At 46.8% G+C, this 21,451-nt stretch overlaps 1 protein-coding gene across 6 annotated transcripts in view; it reads left to right on the top strand.

Moving 5' to 3' along the window:
- The window catches only part of LOC144937950 (SUN domain-containing ossification factor-like), a 79,868-nt gene that overhangs the window by 51,205 nt on the left and 7,212 nt on the right, over positions 1-21,451 (top strand). For 5 of the 6 annotated variants that reach the window (XM_078865596.1, XM_078865595.1, XM_078865593.1 and 2 more), the window contains exons 7-22: positions 59-341; positions 2,108-2,229; positions 3,000-3,067; positions 5,729-5,836; positions 7,149-7,254; positions 8,247-8,267; positions 11,189-11,244; positions 11,575-11,666; positions 12,186-12,251; positions 13,302-13,391; positions 14,957-15,023; positions 15,144-16,448; positions 17,333-17,584; positions 18,951-19,038; positions 19,598-19,702; positions 20,706-20,869. In XM_078865596.1, coding sequence (XP_078721722.1) covers positions 59-341; positions 2,108-2,229; positions 3,000-3,067; positions 5,729-5,836; positions 7,149-7,254; positions 8,247-8,267; positions 11,189-11,244; positions 11,575-11,666; positions 12,186-12,251; positions 13,302-13,391; positions 14,957-15,023; positions 15,144-16,448; positions 17,333-17,584; positions 18,951-19,038; positions 19,598-19,702; positions 20,706-20,869 — 2,993 coding nt within the window. The remainder of the gene's footprint in view (positions 1-58; positions 342-2,107; positions 2,230-2,999; positions 3,068-5,728; positions 5,837-7,148; positions 7,255-8,246; positions 8,268-11,188; positions 11,245-11,574; positions 11,667-12,185; positions 12,252-13,301; positions 13,392-14,956; positions 15,024-15,143; positions 16,449-17,332; positions 17,585-18,950; positions 19,039-19,597; positions 19,703-20,705; positions 20,870-21,451) is intronic. The other variant, XM_078865594.1, reaches the window with a different exon arrangement.

The following is a 21,451-nucleotide window of genomic DNA, read 5'->3' as shown; positions in this document are numbered from 1 at the left end:
CGATGGTTCTCAATACGGGACACTGTTCATCTAATTGACTGATTATCTTTCAATGCAGGAGCCCCGCCGTGCCGACGCGAGCACTCCTCCGTTCAAAGACGATCGGCTGGCCCCCAAGGACGCAGAGAGCGAAGGTGGCGAGGAGACAGCGGCGGGCGATGAAAAAGAGGTGGCTCCCGCAGCAGAGGAAGGAGAGCCAGTGACCCCCACGGAGGGCAGCAGCGTCGCCACCACCCAGCACGTCGGCGACCCTGCAGACACGCACCCCGGCCCCCACGAAGACATCCCCTCCTTCGACGAGTGGAAGAAGAAAGTGATGGAGGAGGAGAAAGAGAAGCAAAGCAAGTGTCTCACTTGCCCTGCCCTCGTGCCCGTATTGCACATCAACGTGTAGGCGGAGGAGGGGGGGGGGTCCGTGGGTCACGATAATTTTGGACGTAGCGGAGGACTTTGCGTACGTAGGAACAGAGCTGATAATTCTAGGTTGGCGAGGGAAAGAGCCCGAGATGCATTCCAATAGCAGGACAGGTTTTCATGGACTACACTAATTAGTTTTTTACCAAACCCATGGCCCCCCATGGACTTTTGTGAGTTAATTATTTCAGTGGCATTGATGCAAGACAAGCAGACTCTGTACTGGTTTCCACCGTAGTGTCTCAGTAGCAGAGTCAGGCTTGCTCGAATTAATGTTGTAAAGCATTTTCTCTTTAAAATATGGGTCCTAGTTCGACGCATAATTATTTTGTACATACCACTAAACAATCGATTGCAGTGTTGAGGAGAATGTAAGTATCAAATTGGATAAGCAGACAATGTCTTGTTTATATATCTGTTTCTCCACTTAAAATACAAAAGTATTTTTTCCACAACCCCCCCCCCCCCCCCCCCGTCATCAGAACCAAAGAGTATGGTTCCCTGTATATATCTAGGATGCCTTTGTGAGTCTCACATTTTTGTTTTGGGCAAAATCCTGCATTAAGGTGTTTTGACAATTCAAGTGCTTATTGAACAGTTCCTCTGTAGGACGGAGCGCTGTTGAGTTTCCCATAATTCTGGACACGTTTGATACCGGTTTGATGATGTAATAAGCATAACCCCTGACCGAGATTTAAACAATATTCTGATTGCTACTGCAGTGCCACCTGGCCACATCGCAGACGACGGTGCTTGCAACATCTCCATTTGTTTTTTTCCCGTTTTACAATGGCAACGTGGCACACGACTGCCCTTTGCCCGTATATTTTTCTCTGTTTTCACCGCAATTTATCTGAAGATACCTCGCCCTTTACCTGATAAAGGTCTCTCATGGGAATGTTTACACATGACTGAAACTCCCCACACATATTTACACTTTGCCAAACAGAATTACCCAGTATGCAGGACGTTCTTGGGTTCGATCCCGACCCCGATGATGCTTGTATCTTTGGAGTTTGCGTGTTCTCTCTCTCCCAGTGGTCGCGTGGATTTTTCTCCGCGTCCTCTGGTTTTGCTGTCCGCATTTAGAAACACGTTCTTAGATTGTTTGGTTGCTACTATAAATTTCCACATGATAAGCCACTTAGATGAGCTTTCATGTGTGGCCAAAAAGGTAAAAACTCAGATGGCTTTACGTGGTCAATAAAATAGTTTTTTTTTTTAAGTATGGAGTCCCTTTTACAGAAAGATAATCAAAAGTTCACAAGCACCTCTTATTTAACAATGCATTGCTTACATCTATTTCAGTTTGACTACTAGTTGTGTTGGCTTTTACTCATAGTAATTTTTCTCGACTCGTCTGCCTCAAAGGCAAACTGTACACATAATTAATAAATCAAATGTCACTGCCATCTCGCATTTGCTCAAAGCAGCAAGCAGAGAAATTCTCTGTTTCCCCCCCCCCGCCCTCCTTTTCCCGCAAGCATTATTTAGTTTTTACTTTGCAAGGACAGAAAAAAATTATGCAGTTTAAAAACGATTACCCAATGTGAAATGTACGTTGGTATTTTACAGTCTTGCTCATCCTCACCCCACTTCACTCGTTGAATCTATGAGCCGAGGCAAGCGTGCTTTTATTTTAACTTAATTCTAGTCATTGTCTCGTCCAATGTGCTGCCATGCGCATTTGCAGGTCAAACCTTACAAAGCGTTGACAGTAGCCTCCACCAAGTGAGAAAGACCCAGAAAAATCTCAACAACTACGCGTCTGTGGAGTGCGGAGCGAAAATTCTTGCAACAAACCCTGAGGCTAAGGTAGGGTGCCCCACCACCCCCAACCCTCTCTCGGCTCCATCTCTCGAGTTTCCCAGGCGAGTCGCAGTTGCCTTCATTTGTCAGCATCAGCGCAAGGCGGTTTGCCAGAAAAGTCTTCCTTTCGGTTTTGCGTGCAAGGCGTGCCTGTCGGTTTGATTCAAAGTCACGCGTTCATTTTCTGTTATTGCCGGTTACTTCACGGTTGTGTTCTTCGGTGGACACGAGGATATTTTTTGCGCGCGTGTGTCAAAATCCATGAACGCGTTGCCGGGGCAGTGCCTTAACGCTGGTCCCGTGAAATTTTCCACCCCTCCACGTTAAGGGTTTTCCAAATGTCTGATATGAAGGTGCGCATGATGTATTAGTCGGCTTTGTAATACAAGTAGCCTGCGTTATATAATTCCACTGCAATGAACCCCATGAATTGAAAACTGAAAAGGAGTTTTTTTTCGAAAATGGAATTGTTTGTAGATGTTGAATGACCTATTTTCATGCCATGTAACAGCCTTTGCCCTGTACTGGGATTTGGTTCCAAATTGCAAAAGGTAATATCTGGTAGTGTGCGCAGAAGTTTGTTTTTACGTGTACAATGTGAAAATGTGTCAAGTCTTACACTTTAACAAAGATTGATTTGTATAATAAAAAAATGTGAAATTGGATGTTTAAAAACCCTTCTGCCTGTGGCATGATAGGTTTGGTATAACAATAACGAATAATGGTGACATTAGACACAGCTGATGCCCTGCGTTGTGTTTGCGATGTATTTCTAGAGCACTTCGGCAATATTGATGGAAAACATGGACCACTACATGCTCAACCCATGCAGTGCCAAAATATGGTGAGTTTATGCTATGGGTGTGATTCGATGGACGACCGACAGAACCACGGCTATTTATAGATATATATACTTAAGGGATGTATTCCATAGTTTAGATTGGTCTAAATAAAATCTGAAAAGTGAGCCTTTAAATTTCAAATGATCCAAAAATAGTTTTTGTTTCGGAAGTGACATCCCAGGAAGTGATGTCACTTCCATGCTACTACTTCCGTGATTTTCCCACCAAGTGCTGTCACATGCCATCATTTAAATAATACGTTATTAAATTATGGAAATTTAAACATTTTTACATGCAATTATTGTTTTACTGATGGAACGTTATAATTTAAATGTAGTAATTAATGTTTAAAAATACATTTTTTAATTGGGCCTAAAATTCCACAAATCCAATATTTGAAATAATGAAATAAAAAATTCATCCTTAATAGACATTCATATACACACACACGTAAAAAAAATAGCTTATAGTATTTTCCATGGGCAATCCTCAGCCAGTGGCGAAAATTCTACATCCTCATGACAGGAGGACATTTTATTCATAGCACAACCACGGTTAACTTGACACAAAGTAGTACTGCTTTTAATAACCCTGGAGATCTGATGGGTCGAGTCAAATATAGACTGAGATTTGAACTTGCGACCTCCCCATTGTGAGCCAACCTCTGCCCATAGCACCACCAGCTAAGTGACATAGCAAATACAGAGTCGCATAGTGTTTATAGCAGCTCGTTAGTGACACCGTTCAATCTGTTGAGGACGACGCTGTTAAATTTCAGTTGAAAATTGTGAGACACGGCGCTGGTCATCCATGTGCTTGGTTCATGTAAAAAATATTTTTCTTCATGGACTCATGCATGTATGGCCGTTATTTAGTTCAGTTGACACGGCCGCATACATTGCGCTGACAAACTGCATTGACATCCGTCATTACGCACCGTCACAATGTGGAGAAGCAATTAAAGGGTCGCGTGTTGCATTGGACGCACCCCCCTGCAAAGCTTCTGCCACACAATTGACCAATCGGGCGCAGCGTTTGCCAGTAAGTGTCAAGCCAATTAAAAATGTCCACGCTGAGGTCTCATTGGCTAAGCCTGCAACAGGCCATGCATGCGGAGTGTGTTCCACCGGCACGGAAGACTCTTAATGTGTCTCAAGCAAAGGAATCAAAATCAGAATGTTTATTTATACTGGAGGAATCCAATGAGCTATGAAGTTCTTTTTCACAGATGTCCGGTAGAAAAGGCAAACCGCCCCCTTCCCCAGGGTGGTGTGGTGAAATCATCGTGTGAGCTTTTATTACTTTGTGAAGCCTGCCAGGTCATGCCTTGGGGTTTTAAGGAGGAACATATGCAAAACTTGCGAACACTGGCAAATACACTGTTCTGCTTTGCCTTTTAGTAGATGGGACGTTTCCTAAAAATGGGGCTTTTTATGACAATGCTTGAAAACTTTGCAATGCAAAATACAAATGTGTAGGTCATTGCGTGCTAGTGCTGTGCTCGGACATTTGTACGGTTACCCACCAGGCTTTGTGCATGAGAACCATTAGTCATTAAACATTTCCTATTTGCTTTCTAGTTACAGCGTGTACTGTCAGCTTATTTGAAAGTGTGGATATACACTGATTTGAAAATAACTACACTGGCTACAAACTTGAAAATCTGGTTTAATCACAGGCGACTGCCACTTCAGATGCAATGCAAAAAAAGCAAATGCCTCTGATGTTGTTGAAATATGCCTAAATTATTGTGTTCAACACAGTGCGAAGTGTTGTTTAGACTTTAAAGTCATGGTCAGTGTTGCTGTCATAGAGCTCTAGCTACATCAATGTGAATGTCACTCTAGTGTGACTAGTGACAGTAACACAGTGATGTCGCTAGAGCAATAGTGTAGCGGTTAGCGTACTGTGCTACAAACCCTGCGACCCGAGTTCTATTTCCGCTCATGGTCAACAACAGTGACGAATATCTGAACAAGTCCTGGGCCTCCCCTAGGTCGACTCATCCTCAAATGAGTGCCTGGTGCAGTGTGTAAACATCACCACTGGGGAGACAAAGGCAGCCGGGCGTGGTGCTGGCCACCCACCTCCTCGTGTCCCGTGTCGGCCATCATAGATGCTACTCGCGAATAAAAATTACCCCAACAGTCTGTTCAGGCTATACGAGGGATCTTTGTCTTTTAGTGTGCCCTAAGTTTGACCTTGCCTGTCATATAAACCACCTAAACCCTCATTAGTATAGCTTTAAGCTCTTAGCGGACAGTCTGGGACACGTCACCTGGCTGTATCTTCTAGAAAATAACTATTTGTGCTTTGTGTATTGTCTTCCCTCAAATCAATCTATACGCACACAGCTGCTTGCCAATCACCTGCTGGATGAGAGCTTCCTCACGCTGTGCCTTTGGTGGGGGATATTTTATCGTACTTTGCCAAGTTGGCCAGTCTGGGTTTGTGAAGGTGGGGTGCATAGACGTAAGACCATATAAGTACAGCACAACAATGAATTTTGCTGCACTGCCCTGTGCTACTGACAATGTGACCCCCGTATTCACCCCACCATCCTTCTCGGTTCGATTTGTTCTTCCAAGTTGCGTATTCAACCCTTGTTGTAGCTCTACGCGCCGCTATCCTGACGCTCTGTGCACTCGCCGTCCCTCCCCAAGGTTTGTGATTGAGCTCTGCGAGCCCGTGCAAGTGAAGCAGATCGACATCGCAAACTTCGAGCTCTTCTCGTCCACCCCTCAAGACTTCCTTATCTCCATCAGCGACCGGTAAGCCAGCTGTAGCACTTACGCTGCTAACCAAAGTGGCATCCCACTTCGTGGACTGACACGGGTTTCATAATTGGCGAAGCGTTCCCTGTATATCTGCATCTTGTGCGCGTACATCAAAACAATCTCCTGTTTGGCCTCGGGGAGAACTTGTTAAGGACTGCAAGGCACATGAGGGGTGGTGTGGCTAGCACCATGGTGGAGGATGCCTCGTTTTCCTGGGATCGATGGTCTTAACACTGCACCAAGTTCCCTTTTTAGGGTTAGGAGGGGGTGGATGGCCAACATCACGCTCGGCCACGTTTATCTCAACAGTGCCTATGTTACACACCGCATCAGGCCGAGTCAAACTAGGTGAGGCCAAGGATCGGTACAAATATTCTCCGCTGTTATTGGTCATGAGCAGCAACGGAAGACGGGTCGCCAGGTTCGTTGCGCAGTGCACAAACTGCTGCGCTGCTGCTCAACCCTGACACACATGCACAACATACAGAGACAAACACAGATATAAAGACAGAGGTCCCCCATATAATCTTGAACAGACTCTTGGGGCAAGTGCTCTTAGCGAACACCCATGAAGGCCGGTACAGTGGGGTAGGCGGCTACTACCACTCCCAGTTGCCTTTGATAGTTACACACCACACCAGGTACTCATTTAAGGCTACATTGACCTAGAGGAGGCCCAGGGCCACATGCGTTCCCACAGACACACACATAACCACAATGGTAAAATGGTTATTGCACTGTACCGTGATCCAAGTGCAGCACGTTAGGATTATTGGCAACCCAAATCAGTGGCAATTGGACGTGTACACCTAGGAGGGTTTGTTTCTCTTTGCTCCACATAGCCTGGTAAAATTGTGCATCAACAACAGCACCAAAGAAATAAAGGGCAGGCGGACATCAACGGTGCCGGCCCGCCTTACCCCTTGGCATGCCAGTCCTATTAACCCTTTCATGTTCCGAGACATCTGCAAGTTGTACGGTGGGTCCTGTTGAATCTCGGAACGCTCAAGCGGCTCGGTTTTAATTTTACTTAGAGAGGCGTAGCGCCGTTGTTTTTAAAGACATTGTACTCACCGCAGAGAACTGTAGTGACACAACCGGACGATAGCTGGCACCAAACTGTAGCACACGCCCTCCCGCGCACGGCCTTGTGAGAGCCTCAGTACCGATAAAGAAAAGCTGATGACGTACACATACGTTATCGGAACGGGAAAGGGTTGATAACAATAGGTGCTCGCTAACAACACTTGCCCCGGAACGAGCTGGGACGCGAAAGCGATGACCTTAGATTCTCTGCGTTTTGTAGGTACCCGACAAGAGAGTGGAATAAGCTGGGCAAATTCCACGCGCGCGATGAGAGGACTGTCCAGAGCTTTCCGCTCGACGAGCAGATGTTCGCCAAGTTCCTCAAGGTATTGCTGTTGCAGCCTCTGCTGCAAATTGGTGCAGCTGTCACGTTCTGTTCGGCACGCTTTACATGCCTCGACAATTTCCCATAGTCGGGGACTAACAGCAGTAATCTGCATTTAGACGCTATTTCAATCTAAGTCATATTATATTATACCATCATTATTGACATCGTAATCAGCCGTGATCTCTCCACCGGTGGATGAAGGCCATCGCCATCTCCCCACGGTTTTGTGATGCGACAATCCGTGGCTGCCACATTCGTCTCAGCTGCGACCATCGTGTAATTATATTCTACCAAAATTTAAAGTCTTGGGTAGTGCTGCCAAGCACGCGAATTCACGTGCACAAACGCGTCCTGGCGCACCAGAATCCACTGCGGTTAACTGCAGTCGAGCTTGCTGAGTAAGCCCTGAGCTTGCAGCTGTCAATGGAGAAGACAGCCTCAGGCACAGGACTGTACGACCTTCTAACCGACACGGACTCGTGCAGTGGCAGCTGAAATCATAAATGTCTTTCTAAGCATTGCTTATGCTCGGTTGAATTGCACATTGTAGGCCAATCCTCCCTTTGGGATGATCCTTGTGACCTTCCCACAAAGTGGTGGTAATTTTAATTGACCCCGGAGGTATGATGGCTGAATAAACCCCGAACCAGGATTTTAGCTGTGCTGTGACCGCATGATTAGCATTGGTGGAATATTTTTTGTTGATAAATATTGTCACTGTGTGGCTACTGTCTTTGAATATCGTGCAAATTTAAATCACTCAAACTGTCTCATTCTGAATATTCTTACACAACAATTACATCGACACATCGGTGACAAGCAGAACATTTCGCCATACAACTGTGACCGTTTTGCATGATGCAAACATGCAATGCATTGATACCGAATTTCTTTTCCCAAGACGAGTAACTTTAGAGCATGAGGCCGTTGTGTCTTTGTGATTGTGTTTTTCCTTCTGTTCTGACTTTTGCTCCATATTGCCGTCTTCAGATGTTCGCCAAATACATAAAGGTATTTTTGAGTCGCATCCGTTTGCTGTTGAGCTGTGCACTGGTGTTAATCCCCGCGCTTGTTTGACGAATCCGGAAATTTCTGCATACTGGGGGCACGCAGGGTTTTTTTTTTTGCAAATTAAGATGTGAATTTGGTCTCAATGAAGCTGGGGACCTAAGCGCAAATGAACAAAAACAAGCAATGTGAATACACTTTTTAAAATCTCACCTTTTAAATGGAGACGCAACCTAAACCCCCTACCACCATTGTAGCTATGCACTCAAAAGTATCTAAAACATGTGGCCTAGATATAAATTTTCAGATGATCCGGCAAAAAAAAAAAATTTTCGATTGTTCAAGAAACTGGAAGTGATGTCACTAACGTGAAGAAGTCATTTTCACACTTTTCTTGGCTAACATGGCCGTCACATGGTATGAGGTGACATCACTTTCGTTAGTCTGTATACACTGCAGATGTAATGTCAATCTAAAAAAAAGTCCGAAATTGTCCTGTCAAATTCTGAAATAGTTACATCGAAAATGCATGAAATGCGAGATTTAATCCCTACTACACACCCAGGCTGTTGTATCCCATGCTGTCCGACATGCGTTATGTGCTTGGTTAGCAGTAATAACATACTTTAAAGTTATTCTCAAACTTGCAGCAGTGACATCACTGTCGCATCACTTCAGTTTCTTTGAATAACAGTCCCTGAAAATAACCGAATTTTTTTAGCTCATCAACTCATCAACTACTTGCTGGTGTTTGGACAGTGCAGGATTCGCAGCCTAGATGTGTCTCTGCAAGACAAGACCAATTCGTTGTGTGGGTTGCGTATTCCTTTAATTAACACTTAATGAAATGCAGGCTTTTAATGGCAATCGGTGAAGGTGAGAAGAACATGTTTTGTGTAATCCCAAATGGCAAAACAGACTCCTTGGAAAGCACCGTGTTGGTGGAAGGCAGTTGGCTGTGATTTTTAAAAAAATCCAATGTGCTTTGAGTAGAAGAAGTGCATCTGCTGGGGATATCATGGTTAGGGGTTAGGGCAGGTGGCAAACACCCCAGCATAATCCCAGAAGATAGTACACGTGTGAGCGAGCAATTAGACGAACTAATTAATTGACTAATGCGTAAAGTAATTAGCTAATGTGATTAACTGTGGTTATGGGTGATGCTTTGAAATACATTGATGCAGTGAGATGAGACACAGACCACACGCCGCTTGAGCAGTCGAATCCAGTGCCGGAAAATTAGAATTTCCTTTTCTTCATTTCACAAGCCAACCCATTTCCTAACCCTATTAATTGGGGCCAAATTATGAATTTACCCACAATTCATTTGTCCTCAAGTGATTTAAGGATGCTTGTTACACGTACGAATAACTACTACGTTGCACTGATACGTGTGTTTCTTATTAAGCTCCACTGACTCTTTAGACTGTTTCCCAAGGAGGCACCTACTTTGGAATGTTTGGTCTCTGCATTCCAGGTTCACCTTTGCTTACAGACTGTGTGACTAACTCTGGTCTGAAAGACATGCATAGCCTTACTCCAAACCCAACTATAAACCCAACAAATAATGTCAAGTACTTTATTTGAGTGCCTTATGTATTATTTAACATAAATATTAATGCTTTACTTCCTGCATTTATATTATTATTATGTGTGGTCTATGTAGAAAAATACCTTTTAACTCTTTGACGTTATTTTAATATTTCGTCCCCAGGTTTCACTTGTTAAGGAACTTATTGTCACAGATGGCTTCTTACCTGGCTGAAATAAATTTGCCGTGCAACAAAACTCAGCACAACCACGTGTCAAACTCTAGTTGCTGCTCTCATGTAATAAAACATTACCCATTGAAAGAAAAACAAATAAATCAATCAACCAATCTTGATTTTACATGCTAATATCGCCCTTAATAAAGTAGGTATTAGTGTATTGTCCTTTCCCCCTGCACCTCCGATTAGCACAGTTGGCTCCATACAATGCAAAATAAGTTCAACATACGTACACTCCAGCACTGCATGCACCCTGCACCGCACATGCTGCCTTTTTGACCGTCGGTGTTGCCACCCACCGGGCAATGTTGGTAATTTTAAGTGGGTCTCAGTCCCCAGCTTCAGCTTTATTGCGTGGCGCTGCACACTGGGGAGGGAGCACTGTCGCCTGCATGCACAACAGCTGTGGATGATGTTAATTCACGAGCAGAGGCTGCCGTGCGAGCTCTCGCGCTTGCTCCTTTTTCCCCCCAGTGATTTTCAACGCAGCGCACGGCAAAGATGATCGCGCGGCGTTTACCGTTCACGTGCGTGCATGGTTGCACCTCTGTTAGCTTTTGCAGTGTCGGGCAACGTAAGAGGAGCTAAAACGACAACAGAGGAGCGTTGCTTCAGTCAAGCGTCTGTATTCAGATTGCCGTAGCCCCTTGATGTATTCCTGTCCTGCACAAATAACATCTCCAATCAAGTGCTACTTCACTCATATCTGAATTGAGTGCTGTTGAGCCTTGCGTACCTTGTCAAATGGTTAATCAGTTTGTTGTTCGTGACTTTGAAACACCAATTGTATATTTTGGTCATCTTTGTTGACAGCCTTGTGCCAGTGGTGGGAATTACACATTCCTATGGCAAGCACCAGTCTTTCTACAGTCTTTCTACAGGTTATCTCCACCGTTGACTTAACACAAAGTGGTCGCTCTTTTTTATCGACTCATGGGAAATGATGGGCTGGGTTGACTCCCAAACGTCATTTGAACCTTGAACTCTCTGAGAGTCAAATTCTCCAACCACAATGCCACCCGGCCAGATTACAAACGTATGGGATCCTAATTTTATTAATGATGGGAATGCGCAGCATGGAACGGTTGACTGCAGACATGCAGATTGCATGTTGGTCGTGTCATTGCTTTTAACGCTGTATTGTCTGGATTTTAGGTGGAGCTATTGTCCCACTTTGGAAAAGAACATTTTTGTCCACTGAGCCTCATCAGGTGAGTGGTCATGAGGATGAATGTTTGTTAGTGGTTACATTTGCAGTGTCATTATCGGGGTCAATTGCTTCTAATACATTTAATAAATTTTACCTTCGCTTGTGCTTACTCGTGTACGTGCGTGCCCATTCATGTGCTTAGCAAGCACCGATGGCATCTCATAAAGATATTCATTAGGTTGGTGCTTGCCAACAGAAGGGACTTTACCTGCACCATTAGCACGCTGTATAATTTGGGTACGTGTTAGCAGTGAAGATCGTGATTTGCTAAGGGCTTGTCCTCGCTAAGAGAGAGAGACATTTGCCTCTTGTTTGTGTGCTGCGCTTGCAGGGTGTTTGGCACCAGCATGGTGGAGGAGTACGAAGAGATTGCCGAGTCTCACTACAACCCCGAGGTGCCCGGCATCATCGATGAAGACTCCGGTGAGGCTCGGTCGTTTACAAAATGCTCGGGAAGGGCTCTCAAATTTGGAAGAGCATCTGTAACACTTCCCGTTAGAAAAAATCACGTCGCCTCTCTGCAATGCACCATATGAAAGAAGAACATTGGAAGAAGCTTGAGTGAGGCTCGACTAAATCGTCGTTGACTGAGTGAAGTCTCGCTCACCTCTCCTTAGGAGGCTCCGATAATGTAAGGGGAAGACTCGTGTATTGCCAACTCTGTCCACGTGGCTCTGGTTAGAAAGACCCTGTTCAAACGGATTGGCTGCACACACACCTCCTGGAGCCTCACAATTTGTCCTATTTAAAAACGAAAACTGAAATAAAACGCAAAGAACTGCCCTGCTATAAAGAGGTTCCATTGCCCGAAACATGGGCTTGTTTAACATTATTCATTCAGAAAACAGTGTTGTTGACAAGACAGTGGTAATGACGTGTCTGCCTAAGATAATATTGCCCTAATGCCATGCTGTTACTTTGATATTAATCGCCCTTCACCAGATTACCCCATCGATTATGGAAGCAAAATGGACACGGACTCCAAAAATATTATCGGATCTGCCACAGGTGAGACACGGTGCCCTGACACCTGAGCCCCTTCTCCAGTCACAGTCGGGTGACACTACTTATTAGGTGGTGCCACAGTGGCAAGATGTTAACTACCTCGCCTGGTATACAGAAGGTCGTGGGTTCTATCCCAACCCTGACTCCTGTACATTTGGATCGTGTAATCCCCGTGGTCACGTGGATTTTTCTCCGGTTCCTCCGATTTTTCCCTCCACATTTATAGACGTGCGTTTCGAGTATTTGGCTGCTATAAATTTCCACGTGATAAACCACTTCTTTGAGCTATCATTTGTGGCCAGGTCGCTTCTGAAAAAGAGCCGTATAGCTCAGTGGCCCTTACCTGTTAAAATAAAAAATTGTTTAATTTTAGTTTATTCACAACCCACAAACAAAATGTTGAGTTCTAATCCCTATCAGGGGCTGACTCAGCCCATCAACCTTCCTGAGCCAATAGAATGAGCATCGTATTATGAGAAATGAATAGTTATTGTCCTGTGGAGAGTCTGGTACCTGTCACAGGAGTGTAGATTTCCACAACTGGTTTAGGGCTGCCAACAGAGATGACGTTTGAATAGAGACTGGAAATATTTGAATGCTGATGTTTACATTACCTTCCTTTTTCTGTCGCATCACGTTTTTACAATTCCATTCTCTTCGAACAGTGCTGTTATCATGCATTTAATATTTAATCAACCCAGACCAATGTGCAACAGATGGCTGGGGAACACAATGAAGGTGTCCACAAATGGGGAGAGACATTGTGTTAATGAATACCTTTGTTTTCATCTTTTTAAAAGGATAATGTGGCTTAAATTTCCATATCTTTGTTTTATTTTCAAGCAGCTTTTTGAGTGTGGAAGACCCCACGTTGAAGCTGGTAATGGGCACTGTGACAAGTGTGCCCCCTTCCTGCCTTGTGAAGCTGTGATTTAAATTTCCTACCATTTCCACTTTCTTCATCCCTCGATGAAAAATAATAACAGGGCCGTTGAGAGTGTGAATTTTGATGACCTTAGTTTCGTTCCCGCTTGCGTGTCCCCTCCTTTTTAGATGCCATCCTCAGCATGGTGAACATTGCGGCCAAGGTGCTCGGCGGAAGCAACGAAGCGGAGGGGTCGCAATCCTCCACGTTTCCCCGCGGTGAGTTCACCGTTAAATGTGACCATTCCACAGTATTGCTCACGGAGCGAGAGCCCATTGAGAGTCACACCGTCCCTTGTTGCAATAGAGAGACGCGATTGGTCGGAGCTATTTGTGCGTGCAGGTCAGCTGCGTGATGCGTGTGCACCGTTAACGCTGTCCATTCTCATGCATGGGCTTTATCCAGGTTTAACACCATTGACAAATTAATTGGACAAAACTTACCAAGGAGGACCATGCTACAAAAAAAAATTCCCGACTCATTGAGCCATTCCAAACGTTACAAGCTATATTATGGCTTTACACATTTGACGCGCATTATTGTTTATATCCAATAAAGTTACGGGTAAAAGTGTTTTGGTTTGTGCCGTTAAGCTGCCACACCGTCATGTGTTACCTGCCAATAAATGATGTTGCAGCGATGTCCCGCGATTTCCCCCTTCATGTCAGATGAAACGTTCTGCGAGAGATTCCCAGGGTGGCTGCAGTTGGGTATAAAAGCATAGACGTTGTGCACAGCTGATTTAGTGACGGTTGTACTCAACACTAGGCCAGTGGTCTCCAACCTCTGCACCTGCGGATCAATGTCAAACCCTCAGAGCATTTTCCTGGACCACCATGCACCAGTAGTAGCGTGTTTTTGAAAATTCAAACGTCTCGACCAGTGCTTATAAAATGCTGATGCCATGAAACAAGCACGTTGCTTCTTAGTTACTTGCATTGTAAAAAAAGTTAATAACTATATAAGTATATAAAATAGCTAGATAATATGTAATTTATGCTTTTACTGTGCCGCCGCACAGCATTCACTAACCCTCTAAAAGAAAAGGGAACGACTCGGAAGCACGAGTAAGAACCACATGAAAAGGCAGCCACACGAATTCCACCCCCTCCAAGCTCTGCGGTCCTCTATATATCAGGGTGTTATCGGTCAATAAGATGGCTGAAACATACGGTGTGTTGTGGAAACAAGTTGTAGTATCTGCAACAGCTCTCTTGACCATTCCCCATGGCCTGACGGAGCACTCTTGATCCGCGGGGTACAGGTTGGGAACCACTGCACTAGGCTATCCCGGAGACAAATGAAAATACATTCCTGTGATATTCGTGCTCTCTGGTGGGGCTCACTTTGCGTTCACCTGACCGGTAACTCTATAAGCCTTTGTATTATAATTTTCTTCATTAGGTTTGTTCTTTCGCCTGTCCTTGGGCCAGAGCAGTCGCAATTGCCACCTTGTCGTCGTGATTTAATTCTACGACAAATAAAAGTGAATTGTGCGAATTACTCGGATGAAGGAATTCATTTGAAACTATTATGTAATTCACTTTTACTGGGCTTGAAGGGATATCGTTACACTTTAATTTTACAACTTTGTGGTACAGGGAGGTAACATTTTTGGGTTTTGGGTCCATGAAATACAAAGCTGATAGTTATGTTGGCAACCAATTTGACATTTATTAGGACTGCCAAAACACTTTATTCCTGTCTTCAATATATACTTTGTAAAAAATATATATATCGTGGTGTGTGGTATTTATGGTGGCTTTCTTTTGTTATGTTTTAGATAACATCAGCAGCTTGAGCAACGAGACATCAGCAAACAGCTCCACCTCGCCGCCTGTGGAAATTGCGTACGTAACAATTTAAGCATGAACACGTCAATGTGACGTTGAGAACAACATTACATACGAGGCAGAACTTCGAAGGGCTTTCTCTCGCACTGACCAAGACAACGTGTCGTTTCGTTTCAGCGTCCCACCTGCGGGCAACCGGACGGAAAACGGTTCGGTCACGGACGCCGCCAACAACACCGCTTCGTTGGAATCGCCCCCCCCCACGCTGATCCCCGTGGTGGTTCCCCTGGAGGGCGAAGACGATGTCGACGAACACGAGACCCAAGGTGGCGGCGACGAGGAACGCGAGCCCGTGGGACTGGCGGAGTCGCCCGCTCCACCAGGGCTGGCGCCCCCGGTGAGCATCGTGACGCAGCTGGGCCCCGAGGAGGACCAGTCCCCCTGGCTGGAGGAGCTGCGGGCGGCGTGGCTTCACGCGGAGACGCGCACGCTGTGCGGGGGAGGGGGGGCGGCGCTCGGGCGCTCGTGCGCTGCGCGCTTCCCCGAGCTGGCGCTGCGCGTGTGCCTCCCGTGGCGGGACCGAGACACGCGGCGGGCGCCACGACCTCCGGCGCCGCCAGAGAGCGCCGCCTCTCCCGCCCCCGACGCCGTCGACGAGGACTCGATGACGGCGGCGGCGGCAACCGCACGCGTCGCTGGGCCAGAGCATGCGGGGACGTTGCCCGAGGCCGGCGAGGTGAACTTGTCGGAAACCTCTTCGGGCTCGGAGCTCTTGGGCGAGCGCTGTCTGCTGCCACCCCACCCCGCCGCCGCTTACGCGGAGGCCGGCACGGAGCGGCCGTCCTCCCCGGCCGAGCGGAGCCCGGGCGGCGACGGCGGAGAGAGACCGATGGAGGCGGCGGGACCTCGAGCCGAGGCCAAAGCGGAGGACGCCAAGTCGGCGGCGGCCTCATCGGAGCGTGGCGTCGCTCAGGAGCAGCAGGCGGTGGACGTCACTCCGAGCCACGCCTCGGAACACAACGCCGCGGCTCCCACGGGCACGGAGATTGTAGTCGAAGCATCGCCGCCGGACACGTCCGAGGATCAAGCTGCCGCCTCCTCCGCCTCCTCCGTGTTGGGGGCGGCCGAGACGAACGACGGGGGCGCGGTGTTGAACGCGACAACGGCTGCGACGGTGGCGGCGATTCCTGTGGAGCCCTCGCAGACGCAGACGCTTCAGCCGACGCCTCCGAAGCAGCAGCAGACTCAGCAGCAGACTCAGCAGCAGGCGCAGCAGCTGGTGCAGCAGCAGGTGCAGCAACAGACGGGTGACACAGCAACGCAAGCGGTGGCTGTGCTGCCCCCCACGCAGCATTTTGAGACGTTGGAGACGGTTGGAGACAGGGTAGTGGACACCGTCGACAGGACTCTTCCAGCGTCCACCCCAGCTGGAGAGTTGCTCGCAGTGGAGGAGTCGGCAGTACAAGGAGCAGGAAATGGCAGGTGTGTTCAGATGCGACGACCTTCACTCTGTTCGATATCATTTTTGTGACTCCTCGGGATTGGGAGACTCGTTAACGAGGCAGGGTTTTGGAAGGTGTCAAAGACGACACAGTGCAATCGAAAGTAAGTTGTCATCACTGGCAAGTCTGAGGCTACATTAACATCCTAATCGTAGAGAACGTCTCAATTGGAAGGTTGCGAGTTCCTATACTTAGGCTGGATCGACTGGGCCCATCATCTGTGCAGCATATAATGGGTACTACTTTGTAGGAAGTCATCATTGGTTGTCCATGGTAGAGACCGAACTCCATCATGGAAATGTTTAATATTCACCGCTGGGTGATGGCCAGAGAGCATGAGAACACTGCGCTAAGCTCATTTGAGCAAGGAGACACTTTTACTTTTGAAAGGAGAATGATAATAATTGAATGTTGAGCTTCATGCCTCCTTTGCAACTCTGTCCTCATATGACATCACATTTAAACAATTCCCTCCTCAATTGATAGCAGTGAACGATGCTCTTCTCATGTACTCAATATTTAAATTACTTTGTTCTCATTCGAGCCCCATCTGATCTCATTAAATGCAGCAAAATTACGTTACTGTCAATTAACGTAACATTGGGGCGGCTTTATTCCCATTTACTTAAAATATAAATATCTCCCTGTTGATTGAGTTCACTGTTTGAACAACTTGCTACGACATCGCGTAACAATTAAACACTGCCGTTACCAACGAACAGTCGCGCTTAGAATGTCGACTATTCTCATTTGCTAAGCCGTTGTTTACCAAACGCCGACTTGGCGCATGACCTCGGCCTCGCCCGCCACCCATCCATTGACCGGAACCGTCACCGCGGCTGCCTGCGCTGTCGCACCAACCAGGGCATCGCCTCCCACTACCGTGGGCGCTACAGCCGCTGCGGCCGCAGCTGCTGCCGCTGCTGCAGCCGCGGCCGCGGCGTCGGAGTTCTACGCGGAGGCGAGCATCGCCGGCGAAGTGGCGCTCGCTCCGGGCGGTCTCGTGCACGGCTCGAGCCAGAAGGAGTCTGTGTTCATGCGTCTCAACAATCGCATCAAGGCCCTCGAAGTCAACATGTCGCTCAGCAGCCGCTACCTGGAGGAGCTTAGCCAGAGGTGGACGTCGCCCGCTCGCCCGCTCGCTGACTTACACGCTTATGCTTCTGCACCACCCGTGCCGTCACTGAAGCCACACACTGATGCCCCCTTGGGGAGATCTGCTGCCTTCGTTATGAAGGAGAGCAGGGAGGCAGCGTTGCCATTGTCATCATTATTCTCGCTATGGTCGTTATCATCACCATGGTCATAATTATGAGTGTACACCCTCATCGTCATCGTGGGTATCACCACAGTGTTCGTCATCGTAAAGAATAATCTTTCATAGAAAAATCACTCCCAAGGCACCTTGCAGTAGACAATCCTTCACACTGCACATCCTTTTCCCCACACATCATTATTGTCATCATCGTCTTCAACATTTAGAAAATAATAAAAATTCGTTCGTCATCCCGGTTATTGTTTGCACCGTCACCGTAGTCGTGGTTCGTCATTCTCATCATCCTCTTCATTGTTGTTATCACGATGCCGTAATCTTGAATATCTGTCACAAAGTGCCCCTGCAGAGTTTTCACAAAACTGTACGTTGTGTGTTCTCTATAATTATAAGATAAGAAGGCTATGCTTAATCTCGTCTGCACAGAGGCAGCAGTGGGATTCCTATGGAGAATTCCTTTTGTCCACATTCTCAACAGAAGGCTACTGGAACATTTGACATCATACTCCTATGAAAACTAATCTTTGAAAACTAAGAGCTATATAGCTCTGTCAAAAGCGACCTGGCCACAAATGATAGCTCAACGAAGTGGCTTATCACGTGGAAATTTATAGCAGCCAAATACTCTCAATGCATGTTTATGAATGTGGAGGGAAATCCTGGACGACCTGGAGAAAAATCAACGTGACCACGAGGAGAACAGCAGGGGTCGGGATCGAACCCATGACCTGTATACCAGGCAAGGTAGTTAACATAATAGATGGCAACAGCGGAGAGGTGTAAATAACGAATACAGAAGACTGCCATTCATTTCACATTGCTTTTACATTTAAATTCGTGCTCCTGTTCATGTAATTTTTTTGCCAGAATATTTTTTAATCCTCGAGAATGTAAAAACCTCACAACACATTACAGTATCTTGGCATTTTGTTACGTAAAAAAGAAGATTACTTTTAGTGCTCCGGGTACAGGATTAAGAGGCAAGCACGAAAATGAGAGCTGTCTCATATTCCATTGCATAGCAACGGGTACTCTACGAGTAGTCATATTTCAAAAAAATTTTACTTTATATAGCCACGTTTATCTACGTCTCCATTAATGCAGAGGCCACGCCCGTCGATGGGCTGTCTGGCAGTTGACTCTCGCAGGTTAACGGTGCATTTCCTTCTTCAAACATAGTCGCGTGTGTTCCGTGCTTCCATTCCGCAGGTATCGCAAGCAGATGGAGGAGATGCAGAAAGCTTTCAATAAGACCATCATCAAGTTACAGAACACCTCTCGCCTTGCAGAGGAGCAGGTCAGCACATTAGTGAATTACCAGGGCAGCATTTCTTCAATGCTCCGTAATGGGGGAACTGTAAACCGTACCTCCTCTTATATCCCCATGTAAGCTTAAGCCGGCTTAAATCAGCAGAAACTTAGAATCGTCTGAAAACTGAACATTTACAACTAATTTCTTTAGAACTGCTTTTTGTGTGTAGCTTGTTGTCCTTCCCCCGCGCCTCACATGAGCACGGTTGGCTACGTACAGTGCGGAAGAAGTTCTACATACATACGTGCCGCTAATTAAAACTGGTTTGGAACATCCTCACTCAACTAGTTCTATCTTTGATCATGTCACTTCTCTATTCACAAGCAGTTGAACCAGTGGCATTGCCACCCCACTTTCCTGCCGGTTAACTTGCGGGCATACTGCTGATATGCACGCATACACACACACGTGGAAGTCTGCTGGTATTGGGCGGTAACCGCTTTTAGACGCTGTCAGGTTTTTGGAGCTCGCTGGGGTGCCGGGATCACCATGGAGCCAACCGCTAAGGCCCCATCTTTTTGTGCTGCCGTTGCTATTGCATTAGGACAAGAGACAGTCGGAGACCATCAACCAGATGCAGGTGCAGCTGGGGAATCTGTCGGACCTGATCAACAACCTCAGCCAGGCCACCGAGACTCTGCAGGCAAAGGTAATGCATGGCGTGAGCGAGCGGTGTGCGTGTCAAGAGAAGAATGCCTGTTCCGATTGCTAAGTATGCATACATTTGCGTCTTATGGATGAAAGGTCGAATAGACGCATCAGCATGTCCAGCATGAACCCAGCCTACAACCGTTCAGGTTGGAATCACTTTCACGGCGGGTTATGTCACGTAGAGTGGGGCATAATATTACCCGTAAATATATTCACTACAGCAGTGCTTCCAAACCTGTGATCCGCAAGGTTGTGGGAAGTCATCTGGGGAATTGATGCAGATAGGGTAGTTTTAATTTTGAATAAATAAATGTTTTGGAGTTGGTGGTCCGTGAAAATATGGTGAGTGTTGCCAGTGGTGCACGAGTCAAGAGAGGCTTTGATTCATTCTGCTTGCGTGTCGCTGTCTAGAAATTAGTATTCAAATATCTACGTCTGTTGAACCAGGTGACAGCCGATTGAGATTCAGGACATATTTCGCAAGGCAGACATGGGGGAAACTCACTTTATCTGAAACTATTTCCCTCCACAAGAATGTGGTTAATTTTCTGGCTTAGGGCCACCAACAAAGATGAACATCCGCCAATGTTTGTTTACTCACGCAGATAGATACATTCTGTTCAGCTGGGGTAACTTTATAGCCAGTGGTAGCTGGGCTCGTTGGAAATTACCTCTCGATCAAATGTAACTTTGAATAAGCGACGAAGGAGAACCAGGGCAAATAAAGAGTGTAGTGGTTTGAAAGCTGCAGTTTAAAGTTTGGCGCCGGTTGTAGCTCAACTACCCTCCACCAGCAGCAATCAAATCAGCTCACTTACAGGAGCTTAATGCAATGTTGCATTTTAAGAATTTGATAGACATGGCGACATTCAGCGGCGGACAAATCACAATGGATGTGCTCTTTTAAACTGGCTACTTTCTTTCGCCAAGCCGGCGTGTGCCTGGCGGTGGGACGCGAGGCTCTCCGCTGACGGGGGGCGTGGCGTGGTTTGCGTCGGCAGGTGTCGGAGCGCGACGTGTCGCTGCTCATCTCCGAGATGGTCTGCGTGCTGCTGGTGTTCGTGCTCTGCTGGCAGCGCTGCCGGCGGCCCCGAGCGCCCACCAAGAGCACCGCGAATATCGCCTATGGCGACGGCAGCCTCTGCGGATCCTACCCCGATACACAGTGAGCGCAGCACGGGTTCGGTCCGGCGTCGGATTCAATGCGGGGGCTTTAGGACCTGCATTCCAGGGCGTCGGATTTTGAGGGCTCCCCAACCCCCCCCCTCCCTCCCCCCAAAAAATTATAAAGTACTTTTTTTTATTGCAACAAAAACGCGGGCCCCGGTACAGTGAGTCGCTGTTCGATAGGCGAGGTGCAAAGAAATCGACGGGAATTCCCGAGCGGCGCGTCGAGGGCGGTAATAGAAGAGGTACACGAGGGCATGGTGCCCCGACCAAGTGGGGACCCTGCGTAGGGGCGGGTGGGTGGGGTGAGTGAAAATGTTCATAAGGGGGGAAGAGGGGTAGTAAAGGAACATTCTATAAATGAACTGATGTACGTGCAGCGAATGGCCATGGGTACCGGCCTCCCTTCGCTCACGGCTCAGCTCTACGACAAATGCAAATGAAAATTTGGCGAATTAAATCCACAGTGTTACTTTTGTCATATGCCGAAATTAAAATAGTTTTCATTTTAAATTTAATTTAGCTTTACAATTAGATCACGTTTAAATAGCAGAAATTAAATAACCATGGTAAGCAACAA

The sequence above is a fragment of the Lampetra fluviatilis genome, chromosome 20, assembly GCF_964198595.1.
Source record: "Lampetra fluviatilis chromosome 20, kcLamFluv1.1, whole genome shotgun sequence".
Lineage (NCBI taxonomy): Eukaryota > Metazoa > Chordata > Hyperoartia > Petromyzontiformes > Petromyzontidae > Lampetra > Lampetra fluviatilis.
This window is presented reverse-complemented; position numbering and strand designations above follow the sequence as displayed.